General features: G+C 44.6%; 1 protein-coding gene across 1 annotated transcript in view; it reads right to left on the bottom strand.

Annotated features, from left to right (window-relative positions):
- Positions 1-23269, bottom strand: part of Abat (4-aminobutyrate aminotransferase) — a 129867-nt gene that overhangs the window by 9862 nt on the left and 96736 nt on the right. Inside the window, exons 7-13 of the mRNA XM_008829951.2 lie at positions 14552-14632; positions 14140-14232; positions 13002-13064; positions 8614-8677; positions 7440-7588; positions 2665-2802; positions 696-863 (exon numbers count right to left, since the gene is read on the bottom strand). Of these exons, the coding sequence (XP_008828173.1) occupies positions 696-863; positions 2665-2802; positions 7440-7588; positions 8614-8677; positions 13002-13064; positions 14140-14232; positions 14552-14632 (756 nt within the window). The remainder of the gene's footprint in view (positions 1-695; positions 864-2664; positions 2803-7439; positions 7589-8613; positions 8678-13001; positions 13065-14139; positions 14233-14551; positions 14633-23269) is intronic.

The raw sequence follows: 23269 nt of genomic DNA on the forward strand, positions 1-23269 counted from the left end.
GGGTCTCCCTGTAGCCTCAGCTGTCCTGGAACTCACTATGTAGACCAGGCTGGCCTTGAACTCACAGAGATCCACCTGCTTCTGCCTCCCGAGTGCTAGGATTAAAGGCGTGCACCACCATACCCGGCCAGAAGTTTATTTTTATTTTTTATGTATGAGTCTTATGCCTGCATGCATGTAAGCTTACTCATGTCATGCAGTGCCCACGTGTGGATGCCAGAGGGCATCAGATCCCCTCTCTGGAACTAGAGTTATGGATGGTTGTTAGCCACCATGCTGGGATTCAAACCCAGATCTTCTGCAAGAGCATCCAGTACACTTAACCTCTGAGCCATCTCTCTAGCCCCAAACCCTTCTCTCTTGTTTCTTGTCAGGTATTGGGTCACAACAATGAGAAATGTAACTACTACAAACAGCTTATTTGACTTCTCTGCACCTGATGTGCCATTAGTAAAACTGGAAAAAAATAATTCCTTGATTAGATTGTTGTGTGGATTAAGGAACTGTTAGAAGTAGATAGTACAAAGCCTCCATTCTACAGCAGTAGCTGTTGGCAGTATTATTCTGTGTGACACTGAAGGAAACCTCTGTGCCACTCACTCCAGAGGCCCCTGATCCCTCACGTGTGCGAAGGGAGCAGTTACGAGGAAGGTTCCCCTCCCTTGTGTGTTCTGACAGAGCAGGGTAACACTCACAGCACTGGGCCGGAACTCCTCTTTGTGGAAGAAGCCCCCGGTCATCATCTTCTTGCTGAATGACATTACATCTGCTGGGTCATCCAAGCCCCAGTGCTCATGGGCCCAGAACTTGCCAGTACAACCTCCACCGGTCTGGACCTCATCCACCAAGAAGGCACAGCCATGCTGGTCCAAGGACAGAGGAGGGAGAAATGAATACCTATAAGAGGCCATGATCTACCACCCAATCCAGAGCCAGCTGTATGCTTCCTTGTATTCTAAACTGCAAAGCCAAATCCCATCCCTGAGCTATGCAGAAGAAAACAGAGCACCCAAACAGAACAATTCAAACCACAGCTGCATCTGAATGTGCCCTAGGCCCATCCAGCTGGAAAGAAACCAGAACACCAATCCCCTTATAGCATTGCAGACCGGTGCTGCATGTGGCTGCTGCGTGTGGCTACAGTCCTGGGGCTTGACCTAGTCAGAAGGCAGTGTGTGCAACTGTGAAGTCAAGAAGTCATTCCTTCAGTGTCAGCTGCCATTTTCTGTGTATCACCCAGACCATTTTTAATTCCATATGTGTATGTAAATCAGCTTTTGCCTCTGTCTCTTATCTGTGAACTGACTGGTTTGACATGCTAGTTATGCACAGACCTGTTATAGTATGAATATAAAATGCCCCCCAGAGGCTTACATGCTGGTGGTACTATTTTGGGAGGTTGTGGAAACTTTAGGAGGTAGGACCAAGCTGGAGAAAGCAGGTCACTGGGAGGTGGGTCTTTGGTGGGGTATAGTATCCCTTGGCCACTTCCTGTGTCAATACCTCCTGTCAGCCATGATATTAACAGTTCTCTGCCACACACTCTTGATGCCATGAAGCTCTGCCCAAATGCATAGGGGACAAGCAACTATGGACTGAACCCTCCAAAACAGCAAAATAAATCTTTCCTCCAGAGGTTTTAAGTTGTTTAGGTTAGATAACTTTGGTTATCATGATTAAAAAGCTAATATATAGGGCTGGAGAGATGGCTCAGCAGTCAAGAGCACTTGCTGCGCTTGTAGAGGACATGGGTTCAGTTTTATTTTATGTATATGAGTGTTTGTCTGCGTATATGTATGTACCCCATATGCATGCCTAGTGCCCATGGAGGCCAGAAGAAGGCACTGTATCCCTAGAACTGGAATTATAGATAGTTATGAGCACCAGGCATGTATATGGGGGGTACATACATGTATGCAGGCAAACACTCATACACATAAAATAAACAAATAATATATACAATGTTCAGATGATGTAAATAAACACATGATGTTAACGTTGTTCATTATACTTGGTGAATGTAGACAATAGTGGACTGAAAGATAAAGCAAGTCTCTAGAAAGAAAAGGGAAGAGGCTGAGGCTATCTCCGGAATCTTTTAACTGAACAAGTTCTAGATTAAAATAGCAGGTTGGAGGCTGTTTTTTTGTCTTTTGAGATAGGCTCTCATGCCTACTCTATAGCCCAGGCTGGTCTTAAACTCACTGGGCTACATTAGCCCAGGCTGGTCTTGAACTTGTGGCCATCTTCTTGCCTCTCAACCACCATTCCATAAAAATTTTACTTTTCTTCAGTGCTGGGGATTGAACCCAGGGCCACGTGCACACCAGGCATGTCTTTACCACTGAGTTACAACTCCAGCCTTGGAGGTTGACTTTTGCAAAATTATTTTAAAGAAGAATCGTCCATGCTTCCACAACTCTTTCTCTCTCTCTCTTGGTATTCCAGTACTGGGGATGGAACGCAGGGCCATGTACTAGGTAAGCCTCTACCACTGGGCCACACTCCCAGTGTAAACCCCAACTTCTCTGCCTGTAATACTGCTGGTTGGCTTCTGCCAATGTGGCACTTTTCTTAGAGCCCAAGGCTGAAGTAGAACCAACTATCTGCTCTGGGAACCCAACCCGGAAACCCCTGTGGTCCTGTCACTCCACGTCCTCTAACCTTCCTGGCGATGTCTCTCAGCTTCCGAAAGAAGTCATCCGATGCATGGTTGTCTCCACCCTCAGACTGGATGGGCTCCACGATGATCCCCGCCACCGTCCTCTTCTTTTTCCGATATTTCACGATCAGATCCTCCACCTGGATCCCCAAACGAGAATGAGACTTGTTCACAGAGGCTTCTGAGTGGGCCCCATAGATGGGCATCCAGGGGCATTGTGAACCCCTTGAAATCATACTGAAAAGGTGTCTGTGGCATTTCCCTTGACAACTTGTAGTGTCTTTGAGGAGCCACACATATGGATGGGAATGTGCTCTTCTGTGATGGCGCTAGCACCTATGGGACAAGTGATTCAGCCTTCAGAAGCTTCCCTCTCCTGACCTGTAAGTGGGCATACTATAGGCCAGGCTGGCCTGAAGTTTGTTACGTAGCCAAGGGTAGACTTGACCTCCTGATCCTCCTGCCTCCACCTCTGAATTACAGTCACATGCCATCTGGCTCTGTAACTGGGCGTATTGGAAGAATCTACCCAGAGAGTAGGGTTCAGTTGCTGCTATCAGCGCTGTGCCATTGTTGCTGCTGCTGTTATTATTGCTCTTACTGCTGCTGTGCTGGTCCTTTGGGCAGACTGAGATACAGTCTCAGATGAAAAGCTGTTTATTTGAGGTGCCCCACTGTGTTTGTGTGTAATGGGATGGGGACCACCTGAGAGAACAGCTCAAGGTGACTCCACTGGTTGGGGTGATGGTGTATTGATTCCTCAAAACTTAATGAACTAAATACATGAATGGGTGCATTATATGGTATATAAATTACACATTGCTGTAAAAAAATTTAAAGCTGTGACAGTGAGGGTATATAAGAAAAGCACTTAATTGCTCCCAAGTGAACTTTTACTCTGAAGTGGGTATTATCTTATAGGTAAGGAACAAATAATACATGCGATAGTTTTCTCATAGTCTAGTAAGTATTCAAAATAAAAACCAAAACACACACTTAAGTAGTTGTGGTGGTTTGAATGAGAATTTCCCCCATAGGCTCCAAGTATTTGAACATTTGATCCCCAGTTGGTGGCACTGTTTGGGGAGGATCATGGAACCTTAGGAGGCGTGGCCATGCTGAAGGTAGTATGTCATTGGGGGTGGGTGTTGAGATACAGCCAGGCCCACTTCTAGTCCATCACTGTCTACTTCTTATGCCTGCTTGAAGATGTGAGTGTTCAGCTATCTGCTCTGGCCACCTCCTGCCATGCCTCCCCCCATGATGGACTCTCATCCCTCTGGAACCATAAGCCAAATAAACTCTTTCTTTTATACCTTGTCTTGGTCATAGTGTTTTATCACAGCAACAGAAAAGTAACTGACAATAGTCTTTAAAAATGTGTTTATTTATTTACCTATTTATTCATTTATTGATTTATTTATTTCTATGAGTGTTTTGTCTGCCTCTCAGTAAATGCATGCAATGATTGTGGAGGTCAGAAAAAGGCATTGGACTCCTTGGAACTGGAGTTATGAATGGTTGTTAGCCACCATGTAGGTGCTAGGAACTGAACCCAGGTCCTCTGCAAGAACAGCTAGTGCTCGTAACCATTGAGCCTTCTCTCCAGCCCCAAGTAGTCTTATTTACTTATTTATTATTATTGCTTTTATCTTTTTGAGACGGGGTCTACCTGTAGCCCCAGCTGGCCTGGAACTCACTATTTAGACCAGGTTGGCCTTGAACTCACAGAGATCTGCCTGCCTCTGCCTCCCGAGTGCTGGGATTAAAGGTGTGCACCCAGCCTGAGTAGTCTTTTTTAATAAAATTTATTTTTATTTTATGTGTATGAGTGTTTTGCCTACATATATGTAAGTGTACCACATGTGTATAGTGCCTGTGGAGGCCAGAGGAGGGTGTCACATTCCCTTAACTGGAGCTAAGAATGGGTGTTAATGCTATCTTAACTTCTAAGCCATCTTTCTAGCCCTCTGAGTAGTCTTCATGCAGAATGAACACAGCATTTCAAGGGTTTAATATGAGAAAACATCACTACTAATTTTTAAATATTACTTACATGCTGACCCATCAGATTTTGGACATATTAGGCTCAATACAATGTTGTTTGCTCACTTATAATCCCAGCGGTTGAGAAGCTGAAGCAGGAGGATTGTTACAAGTCTGAAGTCAGCCTGTGTAATACAGTGAGTTCTAGAACAGCCTGGGCTACAGTGTGAGACTTTGTCTCAAGAAACAAACAAAAAAAGATGCTATTAAAATAAATTTCATTTGGGGCTGGAGAGATGGCTCAGTGGTTAAGAGTACTGGCTGTTCTTGCAGAGGACCCAGGTTTGATTCCCAGCACCAACATGGTGCCAACAACTGTCTGTATCTCCAGTACCAAGGAATCCAACACCCTCTTCTGACCTCCAAGGGTATTTCATGATGCGTGTACAATTACATGCATACAGGCAATATATTTATACACATAAAATAAATAAATAAAGGCTGGGTATGGTGGCACACACCTTTAGTCCCAGCACTCAGGAGGTAGAAGCAGGTAGATCTCTGTGAGTTCGAGGCCAGCCTGGTCTACATAGTGAGTTCCAGGCCAGCTGGGGCTACTTGGGAGACCCTATCTCAAAAAAAGACCAAAATAAATAAATAAGTAAATAAATAAATTTCATACATTTATTTTGCTTTTAAGAAAAGATATATTGCCAGGCGTGGTGGCGCATGCATTTAATCCCAGCACTGGGGAGGCAGAGGCAGGCGAATCTCTGGGAGTTTGAGGCCAGCCTGGTCTCCATGGTAAATCCAGGATAGCTGGGGCTACAGGGAGACCTTGTCTCAAAAAGACCAAAAAAAGGAAAAAAGAAAAGAAAAGAAAAGATATATTTTGCTGGGTGTGGTGGCACACACCTTTAGTCCCAGCACTCAGGAGGCAGAGGTAGGTGCATGAGTTGGAAGTCAGCCTGGTCTAGTAGAAATTTCCAGGCCAGTCAGAGGTACACAAAATGAGACCCTATCTTAAAAAAAAAAAATGCCAACTTGGGCCTGGCAGAATGGCTCCCACAAGGAAGGGTGTCAAGAGGAAGGGCCATCCTGTCCTCAACAGGGTGGTGACTCAGGAATACACCACCAACATTCACAAGCACATTCATGGAGTGGGCACTCAAAGAAATCTGGAAATTTTCCCTGAAGGAGATGGTTTAATACCACATATGCACATTGATACCAGGCTCATCACAGACACCTGGGACAAAGAAATAAGGAATGTTCTGTATCGTATCCGTGTGCATTTCCCCAGAAAACAAATGAGGATGAGGATTCACCAAACACTCTCTATGCTTTGGTAACGTATGTCCCCGATACCACATTCAAAAATCTACAGCCATGGATGAAAACTAACTGCGGAGTGTCAAAGATATAAAAATGCAAAATAAAAATTTTTTAAAATTATTTTTAATTGTGTGTATGTATGTGGCTATGTACAGGTGCCCGTCAGAGCATCACATTCCCCCAGAGGTAGAGTTACAGGTAATTGTGAGCCGCCTGGCCCGGGTACTGGAAACTGAACTCCAATCCTCTGCAAGGGCAGCACATGCTCTTAACCAACTACTGAGCCATCTCTCCAGCTCTGGACATTTTTTTTTTTTTTTTTGACAAAGTCTCAGGTATCCCAGGCTGGTCTTGAATTCTCTGTGTAGCCAAGAATAACCTTGAATTTCTGGTCGTCTTGATTTCACCTCCCAAGTTCTGGGACTATAGGTGTACACCACCACATCTGGTTTTATGTGGTGCTGGGGATTGAACCCAGGACTTTGTGCATGCTGAGCAAGCGCTCTACTCTCTGATCTCCATTTCTGCCCCCCTTTTACCTTTTTTTTTTTTTTTTAAAGACAGGATCTCACTATGTAGCTCTGGCTTGGCATTTGGTATGTAAATCAGGCTGTCATCAAACTCACAGAGATCTGCCTATCTCTGTCTCCCAAGAGCTAGGATTAAAGGTGTGTGCCAGCATGCCTGGTCCTCTGTTTACTTTTTAAAGCAGTGATGACTAGAAAGCTGTAATTTGTATGTGATGTGTGTTACATTTCTACCAGAAAGCAGCAAGCCTGACTCCATCATCTTGTCTCCTTCATTTATTGCTAAGTACCTATCACTCAGCTCTCTGCTTAGCACCTGGTAGGCACTTAGTAAATAATAACTGGTTGAAAATGGTGAGGAAAACCAGCAGTGTTATTTGAGCTCCAATCCAGACCCAGAAGGTGACATTGTTTTTCCAGTGGTAAAATCCTTCCCATGCTTCCTGTGGAACTTTAGCATGTGGAGCAGATCTAAGCGGGCTGTTCTAGGAGAAGTAGAGACATGGAGACAAGGGAGTGATTCCAAGTCCTCATGCTGTCCTAGTGTGGCCATCAAGGAAACTCAAAGAAGCCATAGGACTCAGGGAATGAATGCCAATCAGGGGACTAGAGGACCCCATGAGTCATTTTTCCTGTGAGGGATGCCATATTACTTAAATTCATTTTTCCTTATTTTTGAGTCACTGAAGCTTGTCCCCAAAGAAATGGAAATGGTAGGTACTTAAATTGGTACCAGAAGTGGGGGACAGATCCTAGGTACCAAATAGTGTGTCAACTCTCTTGAGACATGAGATCTCCACGTCTCTACCTCCTCCCTGGGGTGTACTACTACCCATGTCCCCTGTCAATACTCTGTTTGTCCTCTTCCAGGCTCAGACTCAGGACACTGAGAATAACAGGGAAATAGGGAAGATGGGGGCACAGATTACCTCTTCCAGGCAGCGGGCCTCCTCCTGCTCATTGTCCTTCACAAACTCTTCTAGAGGGTATTTAAGCCGTGGGAACGGAGCAATGGGCCAGTCAAAGGAAGGGATATCAATCTTGTGAATTGCTTTGGAGTGTGTGGTCGCTAAGCAACCTAAGAGCAGCAAAACAGAAAAGCAGATACTTGGCTTGGGGCAGTAGCATAGACCATCTTCAAGGAGGGATGACATGATGCTCAACCCTGTGAATGAAATGTCCAGAGAGGCCTGTTGTTTCTGTAACATCCCAAAATGCAGAACTGCTATATTGTGTGTGTGTGTGTGTGTGTGTGTGTGTGTGTGTGTGTGTGTGTTTGCTTATAATTTATCACAGATTACATCCAGTCTCTGAAGATGAGAGAGCCAGGGTTTAAATCCTTGCTCTGTTATTGAATGGTTTTGGAAAGTTCCTTCTACTGCTGACCCTCAATGTCCATATCTGCAAAGTGGGCACAATTGTCCCCTCTCTGTAGGGAATTGAGTGGAACTGATAAAGGACGGGAGGAATGGATGGGGCATTTTTATATTCTATATTATTATTAAATTTATATGCATATGTGTATGTTTGTGTATGTACATGTATGCCACAGTGGAGGCCAGAAGGCAACTAATAGCTGTTTCTCTCTTTCTATCATGTAGATCTTGGGGATCAAACTCAGGTCAACAGGCTTTGTGGCAAAGGCCTTTACTGGCTGAGCCATTTCACCTGCCCTAAGTGTTCACTTTCTAAGTAACCCAGGGTGTACACTACTAGTAGTTTGTTCTGAGTTAACCTTTGACTTAGGCGGTGCCTGAAAGGAATGTGAAGCTCAGCTGCCTTGGGGAGCATGTGAACCCTGCTGCACAGAGAAGGAAAAGTACAGGAACCCTGGTCTCTCCCTGCACTAGACTGAGAGCCAAGGCTGCCCACCTGACCGGAGGGACAAGACTGAACTTCAGAATGACTGCCAGCCTTTCTTCTTGTTCCCAATCAAGTGTACCAGCTGGAGGGGAGAGTGGAAAAGCATATGTATACAATTTAACCCTGTCTTCTCAGGTTAACATCTCTCTGGATAAAATGCAGCTTAAAGATTCAATGAGACAATATGTGTTTTTCTTACAACTCTAAATGCCAACCCGGGGCCACACGGTCCCTCCTTACCCATGGTCCTCCCGTGGAAAGCACCCATGAAGGAGAGGATGCTGTAGTCAGGGCATCCGGGGCCCTAGAATGAAAAAAAAAAAGGCATCAGTGACTCTGTGAGTGCTGGACTATATGGGGCCCTGTAAACCCAGAGGAAGACATGCCCATCACAAGAACTAGGGTCCCTCACAGGCAGAAGTTCTAAAACTGGATCCTGGAGATCTGTGCCCAGCCCACAGGCGTTTGATCACACACTTAAAATTGTTAAATGTTGCAAATTGAAGATCAAGAAGTTTCATACCATCTGGCTTCCCACAGGGTCTACCCTAGGGGCCATTTTTCTCCTTGGCAGCAGCCGGTGGACAGGGTCCATGGCAGCTCTTCTGCTGGCCGAGTGCTGCTCATTTCAGCCTCAATTTAGCTCGGCAGTGTCTCTCTGCTCCTGCCCAGACTCCACGAATCTCTGGCTTCCACAGCCTTGTGCTATAAGGCTGACCTGAGGCTAGGGCCTGGTCTGTGGCTCACAACAGAAGTGGACCAGGTACCTGAAGAGGTCACCTGGGCCAGACAGTGGGGAGGAAGGGACCACATCTGCCCCCATGACAAGCAGCTGCTCTTTAGGTTCCAGGGGAGCAAGAACTGAATGTACAACTCTCAGCTTCTTAGCTTCAAGCAGATGAGAAGACAGCCATTGCTCCCTTGCCTGACCCTCAGGGAGACCTGCTTCAGGCCCTCAGAGGCCCTTTGCCCCTGAGGCTCTGGGAGGTTGGTGGTCCCTGCAGCATTTTCCCTGAAAAAAGCTTCAAGACCTCCTCGTACAGATTCCAGAATACTCTCTTATTTTCTCTTGTCTCCTGAGTAGAAAGGCAGCATGATTCAGCCAGGTATGGTGGCATGGACCTATAGTTTCACAGCACTGGGGAGGCAGAGATAGAAGTGCACGGAACTAAATTTCAAATAAGCAGAGTCACTGAAGAATAATAACAATGACACACTTCCTGCTTCTTCTTGGTCTTCAACAGAGGCCTGGTGGCTCCCCTTCAAGCCAGCAAACTAGTTTAGCTGAAACCAAGGCTGAACTTGGACCCCTCTTCATAAAGTCATAAACTTGAAGTTGTAAACTTAGCAGCCTTCTCTTCTTTGTTTAAGCTGACCAATCCAAACTTAGGGAAGGGGAAACCACTAAAACCCTTAAAAGCCAGGCCTTCCCCAGGAGATGTTGGATTTCAATTTCTGAGTCCTTGCTCCACTTGTAGAGAGTTTATCTTTGCATGAATGTGTGCTGTATGGATGTGAATCTTTATCTTTCAATAAAAGTTTGTTTGAGGGGGCTGGAGAGATGGCTCAGAGGTTAAGAGTACTGGCTGCTCTTGTAGAGGACCCAGCTCAGTTCCCAGCACCCACACGGCAGCTAACAACTCTCTGTAACTCCAGTTCCAGGGGAGTCAATGCCCTCTTTTGACCTCTGTGGGCATTGCATGACATGGATACACTTACATACATGCAAGTGTGATATGCAAATATGGCACCTTCTTGCCCATAGCTATGCCATGTTAAACTTTAGGCTGATATTATCAGGCAGTTGGCCCAGGGTATGGGAACACACATCAGCAGGACCCCAGTTGTCTTGGGAACAGTCAGTGTGTACCAGAGTACAACTGCTAACTGCAGATTTATGGCTTCTGTTGGTTATGCTTGGCTTGCTTCTGAAAAATAGTAATTGTTACTTAATAGAATAGAAATTGTTAAGGGGACTCTCCACCTGTAAGCATAGGAACTTAAACTTTTCACTCTTGATTATGGTTTCTCTGTATAAAATCTTACCCTAGAGGTGGCTCAGGGCTACACACTTGGGTTCCAACATCCTTGTGTAGCCGCTGGTCAGCAAGACTTTCATTCAGCAAAACTTTGCCTGAGTGGTCTTCTCTAGTGAAGCACTCCACAACACAGGCAATATACTTATACACATAAAACAAAAGTAATAAATTTCTTTCAAAAAATTGTGTTTGCCTGTTGTTTTCTGCTGAGATTTTTTTCTGCCTTTTAGTTCTTTAATTGGCTGAAAAAAATGAACCTGACCCCTAGATGGTGACCATCCTCAATCCTGTTCCAGTAACTTGTTCTGCAAGTACAGGGTCAGGTTTACATAGCAAGTTTCAGGTCAATCAGGGCTACATGGACGCTTTGCCACAAAACAAACAAAACAGAATGGTAACAGACACACGTCATTAGGTACACTTGGACGTAGTTGCTGAAAGCAAAGAATGAAGTCTAAAAATGTTGGTGGGACATGCTGTATATGGATATCAAATAAGCACATTTGGGGAAACGCTTCAGGATAAAGAGACGAAGTTTATGAAGATTGTCCTGGTTAGTTTAGTTGTCAACTTGTCACTGCCTAGAGTCATTTGAGAGGAAAGTCTTGACTGAGGAAATTCCTGGATGAGCTGGCCTGTGGGCATGTCTGTGGGGGATTATCTGGATTATTAATTGATATAGGAGGGCCCAGCCCACTGTGGGTGGCACCATCCCTACGCAGGTAGCCCTGGGCTATGTAAGAAAGCTAGCTTAGGGGCTAGAGAGATGAGAGACGGATGGCTCAGCCATCTCTCAAAGAGAAACACGTGGAGAGGGGACTCAGAAATCGAAATCCAACATCTCCTAGGGAGGGACTGAGTTTTAAGGGTTTTAGTGGTTTCCTCTTCCCTAAGTTTGGATTGGTCCGTTAAGAGCACTGACTGCTCTTGCAGAGGACCCAGGTTCGGTTCCTAGCACCCACATGGTGGTTAACAACTATCTGTAACTCCAGTTCTAGAGGATCCAACGTCCTCTTCTGACCTCTACGGGCATTGCATGACACAGGTGCACTTACATACATGCAGGCAATATACTCTTACACATAAAATAAAAATAATAAAATATTTTTTAAAAAGAAAGCTAGCTTAAAGGCAAGATAATCCTAGCACTCCTGAGGCAGAGGCAGAGGCAGGTGGATCTCTGTGAGCAGGACAGCCCGGTCTACATAGCAAATTCCAGGCCAGCTGGGTCTATGTGGAGATCCTGTCTCAAGATTAAAAAAAAAAAAAAAAAAAAGGAACCAGCTAAGCATGAGCCTATGAGCGGAAAGTCAGAAAATGAGCCTGCAAGCAGCATCCCTCCATGGTTCCTGCCTTGAGTTCCTGTGCTGATTTCCCTCAGTGATGGACTGTGACCTGGAAGGACGAGTCAAGTAAATCCTTTCCTCATTTAAGTAGCTTTTAGTCAGAGCGCTTCATGATAGTGCCAGAAAGGAAACTGGAACATGGGTTTATATGAACATGGTGAATATATTTGCTAGCAAATATAAAAATATATTTGCTAGTTGGGATCAGGAAATAAGAAAGCAGGCAAAGAAGCCAGACCAAACTAGTCTCACCACTCAGAGGCAAGCCACCGTAAGCAGGCTGAGAGGCCGCATGCAGTGTCCACAGAAGGTCTCACTAAATCGTGGCATGCATGCCTTGGCCAAGAGAAACTTTTGTCATTATTTTTGTTGCAGACTATTGTGAATTTAAGCAGCAGGCAATTGTAGTAGAGTGGCTCTTGACTCTCATTCTCTTTCTCCCCTCCCCCAACACCCCTCCCTACCAGTGGACACTTCTAAACTTACATGGGACCCCACACACAGAGGACAAGCCTGCTCTCGTTGGAGCTGCATGGGAAGCTGTCACTCCTACCTACTTGATCATCCCTGTGGCTCCACCTGTGACCCCCATCTGTAGTAGGCTCTCTCTAAGTGATAGGATTGAATTTAGAACCCTACATGGAACTGATCTTTCCCCATTCCTGGATAGGATAGGTGGTTTCCAACCCTTTCTGGTTGTCGTTACTGTAAACACCAACGGAGTGAAGGCTCTCATGCATTCATTTGTGCTGGGGGTTTGGGTTGTTCTACACTTGAGCATTATCCTGGGAAACTGATGAAGGCTGATCAGGGAGACTGCTACTCAGCCCTGGGACCAGGGAATGAACTCTGGGGTGGCAAAGCTCAGGACCCCTTCTAATTAAGAATAGAGTCACTCAGTCATCATCAGCCTTAGGAGCCTTGGGGCAGCTTCCCAGATGGATGAGGCAGAAGGCCCAGCTGCACCTATCTGATTTTTATTACATTTTAATTTAGTGTGTGTGTGTGTGTGTGTGTGTGTGTGTGTGTGTGCACATGCACCCCTGCATATGTGTGGAGGTCAGAGGACCATGTGTGGCAGTCAGTTCTCATCAGTTCTCTCCTTCCACCATGTGGGTCCTGGGGATTGAACTCGGGTTTTCAGCCTGGGCAGTAAGTGCCCTAACCTGCTCAGCCATCTCGCTGGCCCTGTACCCACCTGATGCCCTAACCTGCTGTACCGTCTTGCTGGCTCTGAACCCACCTGATTAATCATGCAGGTCTCCAGCTCCTCTTTTGAGAATCCTCTCTGTCCTCGTTCCTTGCTCTGCCAAAATAGAACAGATCAGAATCTGAGCCATGCTAGGGTAGATGGGGGCATCCCTCCCCCACTACAGCTGCGCTTGGTCCAGACAACTGAGTGTGATTTCTCAAGAGTTAACTTCGTGTACTGTCATGATGTCTATTCTGATCCTTGAGACTACCTGAGCTCACAAGGAAATAAATACATGCATTGCTATAGGATCCATTAAGATCCTATCAGCAGCAACTAAGACTTGGGATGGTACAATTGTGGCAGGAAAGATCATAATTACAACTGAAAAAACACATTTGTGCCACTCTCTTTGGCTGTCAAGACTATTAAAACAATGGACTCCAAGAATTTCTAAAACCCAATGGGCAGCCAGAGGGGGCACCTGTCTCCTTGAGAAAGAGTTACAAATTGTCAGAGAATCTTACAGGAGAGATTGGAGTGGACAGAATAGTGGGGTGGGACCATGCCCTGACCAGGACTGCCTAGCTATGCAGGCCTCTTGTCTGTAGATCTAAGTGGCAAGTCAGGACCTGAAAGACAGATTTGGGGTGTGTGTGACTGGACCTCTTTATGTGTTGCTCTTCCCAATGTGGTCATATTGAATAAATCTCTCTTTTCTGCTTCTCACTATTTAATTGGTTTACTGAGAAGGAGTGACTGAGTCTGGTTTGTTAGGGCTGCCAGTTTCTGACCCTAATGACTCCTGTGACATAACTATATGGGTAAATCTGACATCAGAGCCCCAGCCTCTTGTGCCACATCATATTGAGGTTTTGGGAAAGCCCCATCCGGCCCTCCCTAGATTATGTCCTTGGCCACTGAAGTCTAACACTTTGGCTTTTGGAACATCAGGTGAGTGTGTGCTTGAGTCAAAGTGTGTGTGTGTGTGTGTGTGTGTGTGTGTGTGTGTGTGTGTGTGTGCGCGCGCGTGTGTGTTCCCCCCCCAACACTCACCCGTCAGTCTAACACTTTGGCTTTTGGAACATCAGGTGAGTGTGTGCTTGAGTCAAAGTGTGTGTGTGTGTGTGTGTGTGTGTGTGTGTGTGTGTGTGTGTGCACGCGTGTATGTTCCCATCCCAAAGCTCACCCGGTACCACATGAAGATGGTCTTGAATGCATTCTCATTGGAGCAGGAGCCACAGGCCATGGTGATGAGCTGGGACATGCCTTTGGGTGCCACCTGTAGAGGGAGCCCTCTGTCAGTCATCTGGATCTTTCTCCCCCTGGAGCTGCATCTTCCAGGGCAAGGCCCGAGCCCCCAACACCCCACTGCTGCAGGGTCAGGGTGGGAGGGTGGGGCAGGGACTGCACCAGGGATACCCTAGAAACTTCAGATCTGGAGGGTGAGTTCAGGCTTTCTCAAAGTGGAGGAGACGCTCAGGAAGACCTTGGAGGCAGGCAGAGAGGAAAGATGGGAAGAGATACTCTACTGGAGACAGACAGGCTGGAAAGCAGAGGTGGGACTGCAACCATGGTGGGGGATTGGGCCCCAAACTCACAGACATCAAGGACTGCCGGAGCTTGTCCACGAAGTTCTCTGGAGGCAAGATGCCTAGGGCAGGTCTGTTGATGAAAGTACTCTGCAAAAATCCAGCAGACAAATGGTTAAGTTCTTGAGGTCTGACCCAAGGCATCTTCTGCATGGAGTCTTTACATAGGCAAGTGGTTTGAATAGGCTCTGAATGGCATTGTAGGCTCGTGATGTCATTTTGGTGTTTTGTTTTTTTTGTGTCTGGAGACAAAGTCTCACATAGCCCAGGCAGGCCTGGAAATCACTATGTAGCTGAGCTGAGGGTAGCCTTGAACTTCCAATTCTCCTGTCCCTACCTCCAAGCATGGGCCACCACACCTGGCTCTTTGACTGTTGAAAAGGACAGAGGTCTCTGAACTTCCAGAGAAATCCAGTAGGTTTGTTCTGAATTTTGAAGACATCGTCTTTTGGTTATGGTATCCATTGTAAGAAATTACTGCTGGGGGAACCAAGTGGAAGGTACAAGGGAACTCTTTGTACTATGTTTTTTCCTGCAACTTTCGACATATCTTTAATAATTTGAAAAGTCCCCAGCAGAATGGCTGACATATGGACAGTAGCAAGTACCGTCCAGAATGTAGAACAATCAGCACTCCTGTCACTCAGGGTAGGATTGTCATAGTATGACTACTTTCAGCTTCCTGTAATGTTGTACACTCACTTACTCACTCACAATCTGCCGCTGGATATTTACCCAGGTGAAGTGGAAGCACAGGTCTACACAAAGATGTGCATGTGAATGTTCATGGTGTTTTTGAATCTCATTTGCCAAAAAAAAAGGAAGCCCACCCAGGAGTCCCTCCAGTAAGAAGAGGATAAAAACCTGTGGCTCAGGTACACTGTGGAGCCCCATGCAGCAGCACAAAAGAAGAATATACCTATATACATCATCAGCCACATAAAAGAATAATCTAACCATACACATGATCAAATGGAAGAATCCCAGTAACTGGGCTGGGAAGATGGCTCAGTTGGTAATGGGTTTGCCTTACAAGCATGAGGACCAGAGTTTAGTCCCTGGAATCCATGTGAATAAAGGCCAGGCATGATGCACCCACTTGTAATCTTTGAACTGGGAAGGCAGAGACAGGTAGATCCTTGGGTCTTGCTGGTCTTACTTGGTGACAGGTGGATCTTGGGTCTTACTTGGTGGGTTCCAGGCTAATAAGAGACCCTGTCTCAAAAACAAACAAGGTGGATGGTGCCTGGTACCTGAGGAATGGCATCTGAAGTTGTCCTCTGGCTTCCACATGCTTCCACACAAAATGCACGCACACACACAAAATGAGTCTCAGTGAACAAGATGAGTGAAAGAAGCCGTAAGGAACAGTCCTAGAATGTCTGGTTCCATCCATGTGGTATTGTGGGAATAGAACAGGCAAAATGAGTGAACAGAAAATGGTGAACCGTCCTCAGTGCACAGTTCAGTGACACCAAGGGCATCCGCACTGTTGTACATCTAGAACTTTTCTGTCTTCCCAAAGTAAACTCTGTTCCCATTAAACAGTAACCCTCCATTTTCCCCTTTCCAGCTTCTAGAAATATCTATACTACTTAAAAATTTTAATTATTTATTATTTAGTTTGCATGTGTGTGCATATATGTAGGCATGCACATGGCAGGGCATGTGCATGGAAGTCAGAAGACAACTTGTGGAATTTGGCTCTCTCCTTCCACCATGTGGGTTCTGGGAACTGAATTTAGGTCATCAGGTTTGGTGGAAAGTACCTTTATGCAACTGAGCCACCTTGCTGATGTTATACTACTCTCTTATGCATGACTACTCTAAGAAGCACCTAGGAATGGAATCATACAGTGTTTTCTCTTTTGAAACTGGTTTATTCACTTAGCATAATGTCCTTAAGGTACATCCATATGATAACATGTGTTAGAACTTCTTTTTGTGGCCAAACAATGTTTCATTATATAGATAGACCACATCCTGCTTAACTATTCATCTGTGGATGGGCACTTGGGTTGCCTTTTCCTGTTGGTTCCTGTGGATAAAGTTGCTGTACAATGTATCTTGGATTTTGACTATGATTATATGACTAAGAATTTGCTGAAATTCACAGTAGTCCAGCATGGTGGTACACACCTAAAAGCCTGCAATCAGGAAATTGAAGCAGAAGAATCAGGAGTTCAAGGCTTTCCTTGGCTACGAAGGGGGAATTTGAGGCTGATCTGTATTACACAAGACCCTATGTCGCAAAAGAAAAAAACAAAACAACAAAACAAAAACAACTCCCTCCCCCCCGCCCCAGTTCTCACAGAACTGATATTAAAAAGGGTAGATTTGGGGCCGGAGAGGTGGCTCAGCAGTTAAGAGCACTGGCTGCTCTTGCAGAGGATCCAGTTTTGATTCCCAGTACCCACATGGCGGCTAACAACCATCCTTAACTCTAGTTCCAGTGGATCTGACATCCTCTTCTGGCCTTTTTGCGCATTGCATGACACAGGTGCACCTACCTATGTACAGACATTACACTCATACACACAAAATAATAAATAATATACAAAATATTAAAAATGAAAGAGTAGATTTTTATTGCATGTAAACTGCATCTTAACTGTTTTTTTTTTTTAATGAAGAAAAAGGAGAGGTGGCTCAGTGGTTAAGAGCACTAGTTGCTCTTCCAGAGGACCCCAGTTCCCAGCACCTACATCAAGTGGCTCATAACTGCCTGTAACTTCAGTTCCTGGGATCTGATGCCCTCTTCTGGCCTCTGTGGGCATTGCATGACATAGGTGCATTTAAATACATGCAAGCAAAACATACATAAAATAAAAATAACTTTTTAAAAAATGAAGAAAAAAGGCACTATAAGGCTCACAGCAGGCCTGGGAAGATGGTTCAGTAGGTAACGTGCTTGCCATGTAAGTGTGAAGACATGAGTTTGGATCCCCAGAACCCATGTAAAGCCAGATATGGTAATGTGCATCTGTAACCCTGTGCTTCTATGTCGAGATGGGAGGTGGAGGCAGTAAATTTCTCAAAAGCTCACAGACAGCTGACTTGGATGACAGTGGTGAACAGAGACTGTCTCAAACAAGGGGGAAGGCAAGGATAGACACCTGAGATTGTTCTCGGATCTCTACACACATGATGTGGTTTATGCACACAGACACACAGACACACACAGATACACACAGACACACACACTCAAATTAAAAGTCCACAGCAGTTCTGGAGCTTCTAAATAGAATGGGAGTATGATGATGGAACTGACTAAACAATAAAAGAGGATGGAGTAGAAAAGAGATGCCAGAAAATTACAAGAAATTTTTCTGTCAATCTATTTTTCCTCCTAATTTTGATAGCTATGGGTCCAGAGAATTAATTCCTTTTGCAAGGAAATTGATAGTGTGAGCTGACTGTCATGAACCTGCTTGTCTAAGGATGGGTCTGCCTTGCCCTGTAGCTGATAAGGACCACAGAGCTAGGAAGACACTGCTACCACATTCCCAAAGAAAAGGAAAACATGCATTTTTATGGGCATCGACTTTAAAATTCTGTAATCCTGGCCCTGGAGAGGTGGAGGGAGGAGGATCAGGAGTTCAAGGTCATCTTCAGTCACTTAGGAAGTTCAAGATGAGGCCGAACTATAAGAAACCTTGTTTCAAAATCAAATAGTTAAAAGTATTAAGTATTAAAGTTAATGAGCCTCAACTACTTTATCTTTAAAATAGGAAGAACACAGTCTGCTTTTCTCTGGACCCTGGGAGGTAGTGACATTCTACTGTGTAGACCAAGGGCAGATAGGAAACAGCCTTCCTCCTTTTACCCCAGCAGGAGGGGATATCCCAGAGAGCATGGAGCAGTGAGCCCGCGGGGGGGGGGGTTGGGGGAGGAGAAGCATGGTGCATCTGGTCACTTACTCCCAGGCAGAGACTGTAAAAGAGCTTTCCACATCTTTAAGATAACCTAGTCGATGACCAGCTATTGTATTAGAAGAAAGATTTAGTGGCATACTGTCTGAAGCTAGTGAATTCAGAATAGTTCAGGTTTTCGCAAAGTGATGCAAGGCTGAACAGGGACCTCAGAATGGGAAGCCAAGGACACAGCTGGAGGTTGACCTGGAGCCCAGGTTCCTTCTGTCTTGGTGCTAGAAACTGCCTTTCATGCTAAAATAAAGACCAAACATACCTGCAGAGGGTTAAGAGCAAAGCAGTCCTGGGGTCCCTACCTGCACTCCTGGCAGGGACTGGGAAGGGAACAGGTTGCTCTAGGGAATAAACAATGAGGTCACACAGAAGTGGGCTTGGGTTATAAAAGGTATCACACTAAGTAAATGCAACTTGGCATCTTGGCTTGGATTCTAGAACACAGCACAAAAGGACAGTAGTGGGAAGACAGTGAATTCCAAGTACTGACTGTGGCTTGTCCCAGACCACTCTCAAGTTGCAGTCATTATTTTGGTAAATGTACCATAGTGAAGTGTGACCTTAACTTCAGAGGGCAGCCTCTGAAAGAAAGGAAAGGAAGATACAAAGTATCTTTGCAGCTTGTCTATAAATCTAAAATTACTCTCATTATGAATAAGAACATCTATTTATGGGGCTGGAGAGATGGCTCAGCAGTTAAGAACATTGGCTGTTCTTGCAGAAGACCCGAGTTCAAATCCCAGCACCCACATGGCAGCTAACAACTGTCTGTAACTCCAGTTCCAGGGGATCCAACAGCCTTTTCTGTCCTCCATGGGCATTGCATGACACGGGTGCACTTACCTACACACAGGCAATACACGCATACACATTAAATAAAGAAAAAAAAGAACATCTACTTATAAAAAATAAGGAATTTCCAGCCTTCCCACGGGGTGGGGTTGAGAACTCAGCAGACAGCCTGAGAGTGCCTGATCTGGCCTTGCTGAGGTAAGGGCTGAGACCTCAGCAGACTGCCTGAGAGCTCCTGGATCCAGCCTCCAGGTGATGGTGAGCTTCTCACAAAGCTTCCCCAAATCATGCTTACCCAACACCCTAACTGGGATTATGTGAGGCCCCTTCCATGGCCCCAAGGGTAGACCTACCCTACTGTAGGGCAGAGACTGCTTGGGAGTGCCTGATCTGGCCTCAGCCTAGTGTAGGAGAAGAGAATCAGCAGACTGCCTGAGAATGCCGAAATCAGGCCTCCCCTTAGTGAACTTCCCAAATTGTGCTCTGAGTGCTAGTAGGGGTCCAAACGTTAGAAAGAAGTCTGAGTGTACCTGACTCGAGCCTGACTGGGCCTCTGTGGGAACTCCTGAGTAGCTGATCTGAAACCATCAGTTCCCTCCAAAATAAAATCGGAGAGGATCTGAAACCTAGACCAAGCAGCTTTACATACCAAATAGGAAAACAACCAAGGCACACAAATAATACAAACAGAAACAGACTTCAACTCAACAAAAGAAGGCTTGAGTTTCATACCAGAATCACGAACAACAGAAGAAATCTTCATGCCAAAATCGCAATGGAAAAATAATAACAGGGAAAACCAAAATAGCACATTCCCACCAAACTCCACCAGTCCTATAGAAGAGTTCTACAAGGAGAACCCCCTAGAGATAACCCAGGACACAGAATTTAAGAGAACAATCATAAACATGATCAAGGAATTCAATGAATTTAAAGAACACACAAACAAATAAAAGAAGATAGGGATAAACTTCTGATTGAATTCACCAAAGAGATAGAAACATTGAAGAAAACTCAGGCTAAAATGAAGAAGGAAGTGAAAAACTCAATAAGCCAATTTGAAAAAACAAGAGAAAGACTCACTGCTAGAATGAACAAAATGGAAAACAGAATATGAACACTGGAGAATAAAGTTGAAGAATTGAATCACTCAAGCAAAGATTATGAAAAAATTTTAAAAAACTACAGAAATAGAATATGTAGTAGATGTGGAATGTTGGGGACCTCTGTTATGCAAAGTAGAAGCCCCTTCACGTCCGGACAGCTCATGCAGCTCGGGGTTATGTGCTGGGGCTCCTTTCATAGCAGGGTGCCTTCCTGGCATCTTTCCTGACACTCCCTTTGAAGTGCCCGCCACGAATGCTCTAAACACAAACATGGCCTCTGGCTCTAGGAATACCATGCTTTCCTGTGATTTTTTTCAGGTAGTCAGCGGTCTGGCAGCATGGCAGAAATCCACTTCCATATGCAAATAGAATGTCTCACAAAAGTATCTATTATATCCTAGTCTTCTCTCAATATTGGGGGCTAGAAGCAGAGCTGGAACTAGAGCAGGATCACTGGGTCACTGAGACTTGGAATAAAGAGCTGTAGACTGAGCCTGTGTCTCCTGCCTGCAATCTAGTCTCCCCGGGGGGCAGCACTCCTCCGTTACCAACTTGCGGACATTCCTAGCTTTCGCTGTCCTCGTACTCTTCCCGCGTGGTTCAGTGGCCAGTGGACCTCGCATCCTGAGGAAAGTACACGGGTGAAATAGGGACAGGATTCGGCTGGACAATGCTCCAGTAGCAGAGGAACTTTCAGCACCAGAGCGGCGGACAGCGCCACCGCTCCCTGAGATGCCTGTGGCCAGACCCGCACCACGACTCACCAGGTGTGGCAGGGACCCCGAGATACCTGCGCACACCACGCCAGGGGCCCAGAGCGATCCCTATAGTGGAATACCATGAAAAGACCAAATCTATGTATCATAGCCATAGAGGAAAGAGAAGAATTTCAGGTTAATGGTACTGACCAGATCTTAAACAGGATTGTAGAAGAGAACTTCCCAAAATTAAGGAAAGACATCCCCATACAAATAGAAGAAGCACATAGAACACCAAGTAGACAAGAGGGTCACTTCATTCTTATCAAAGGAACAATTAACCAAGAAGATATTACAATCATGAACATATATGCACCAAACTCTGGTGCACCCAAATTCATAAAAACAACAATACCGGACTTTAATACCCAGATTAATCCCAAGTCATTAATAGTAGGGAACTTCAATACCCCACTGTCTCCATTAGACAGGTCAACTGGACAAAAAATAAACAGAGCATCATCTGAATTAAATGATACCATACATCAAATGGACCTAACAGACATCTTCTGAATATTCCACCCAAGCACCAAAGAATACACTTTCTTTTTAGCACTCTATGGAACTTTCTCAAAAATGGACCACATACTGGAGCACAAAATAAACCTCAACAAATGCAAAAAAGAAGTTGAAATAATTCCATGCATTCTATTAGACCACAATGCAATAAAGCTTAAAATCAATACTGGAAAAAACCCCTAGTTACTACATGAACTCATGGCGATGAAACAACACACTCCTGAATGATGAGTGGGTCAAAGGAGAAATTAAGAAAGAAATAAAAGTATTCCTGGAGCTAAACAAAAAGGGTAATACAACACAACAAAACCTACCGGACACTTCTAGCTCTAAGTGCCTACATTAAAAAAATCAGAAAGCGCACAAATAAATGACTTAATATTGCAACTCAAGACTCTGGAAAGGCAAGAACAAATGAAACCCAAACCCAGCAGAAGAGAAGAAATAACAAAAATCAGAACAGAAATTAATGAAATAGAAACAAAGAAAACAATACAAAGAATCAATGAATATAAGAGTTGGTTCTTTGAAAAGATAAACAAGATAGATGGACCCTTAGCCCAGTTAACCAAAAGAAAGAGCAAATCCAAATCAACAAAATCAGAGATGAAAGGGGAAACATCACAACAGACACTCAAAAGATCCAGCACATTATAAGGGAATACTTTAAAAACCTATACTCTTTTAAATTTGAAAACCTAAAAGAAATGGATGAATATCTAAAATCATTAGCATCACCAAAGTTAAACCAAGAAAAGATCAACAGTTTAAACAGATCCATAACATATAAGGAAATTGAAACAGTAATACAAAACCCCCTGACTGAAAAAAAACCAGGCACAGATGGATTTACAGCAGAATTCCACCAGACATTTAAAGAAGACCTGGAACCAATACTACTTAAACTATCCAAAATGATAGAAACAGAGGGAGAACTCCCAAATTCCTTCCATGAAGCCAGCATCACTCTAATATTAAAACCAGGTAAAGACACAACCAAAAAAGAAAACTAGACCGATATCCTTAATGAACACAGATGCAAAAATTCTCGACAAAATACTTGCAAACTGCATACAGATGTACATCAAAAAGATCATTCACCATGATCAAGTAGGCTTTATTCCAGAGATGCAGGGATGGTTTATTATACACAAGTCAATAAATGTCATTAATCGTATAAATGGATTCAAAGACAAAACCCACAATGTCATCTCAATAGATGCAGAAAAGGCTTCAACAAAATCTGGCATGCATTCATGATAAAAGTTCATGAAATTGGACTGGAGGGAACATACCTCAACATAATTAAGACTATATACAACAAACCCACAGCCAACATCATTCTAAATGGAAAACAAAACAAAGCAAAACTGGAAGTATTCCCATTAAAATTAGGAACCAGGGGCTGGAGAGATGCCTCAGCAGTTAAGAGCACTGACTGCTCTTGCAGACGACCCTGGTTCGATTCCCAGCACCCACATGGAGGCTATGAACGGTCCTTAACTCCAGTTCCAGGGGAATCCAAAGCCCTCCTCTGACTTCCATGGCATTGCACGGCATGGATACACTCACATACATGCAGGCAATACAATTATACACATAAAATAAAAATAATAAATAAAATAT

Source organism: Nannospalax galili, unplaced genomic scaffold (assembly GCF_000622305.1).
Source record: "Nannospalax galili isolate Female #2095 unplaced genomic scaffold, S.galili_v1.0 scaffold32, whole genome shotgun sequence".
Taxonomy (NCBI): Eukaryota; Metazoa; Chordata; class Mammalia; order Rodentia; family Spalacidae; genus Nannospalax; species Nannospalax galili.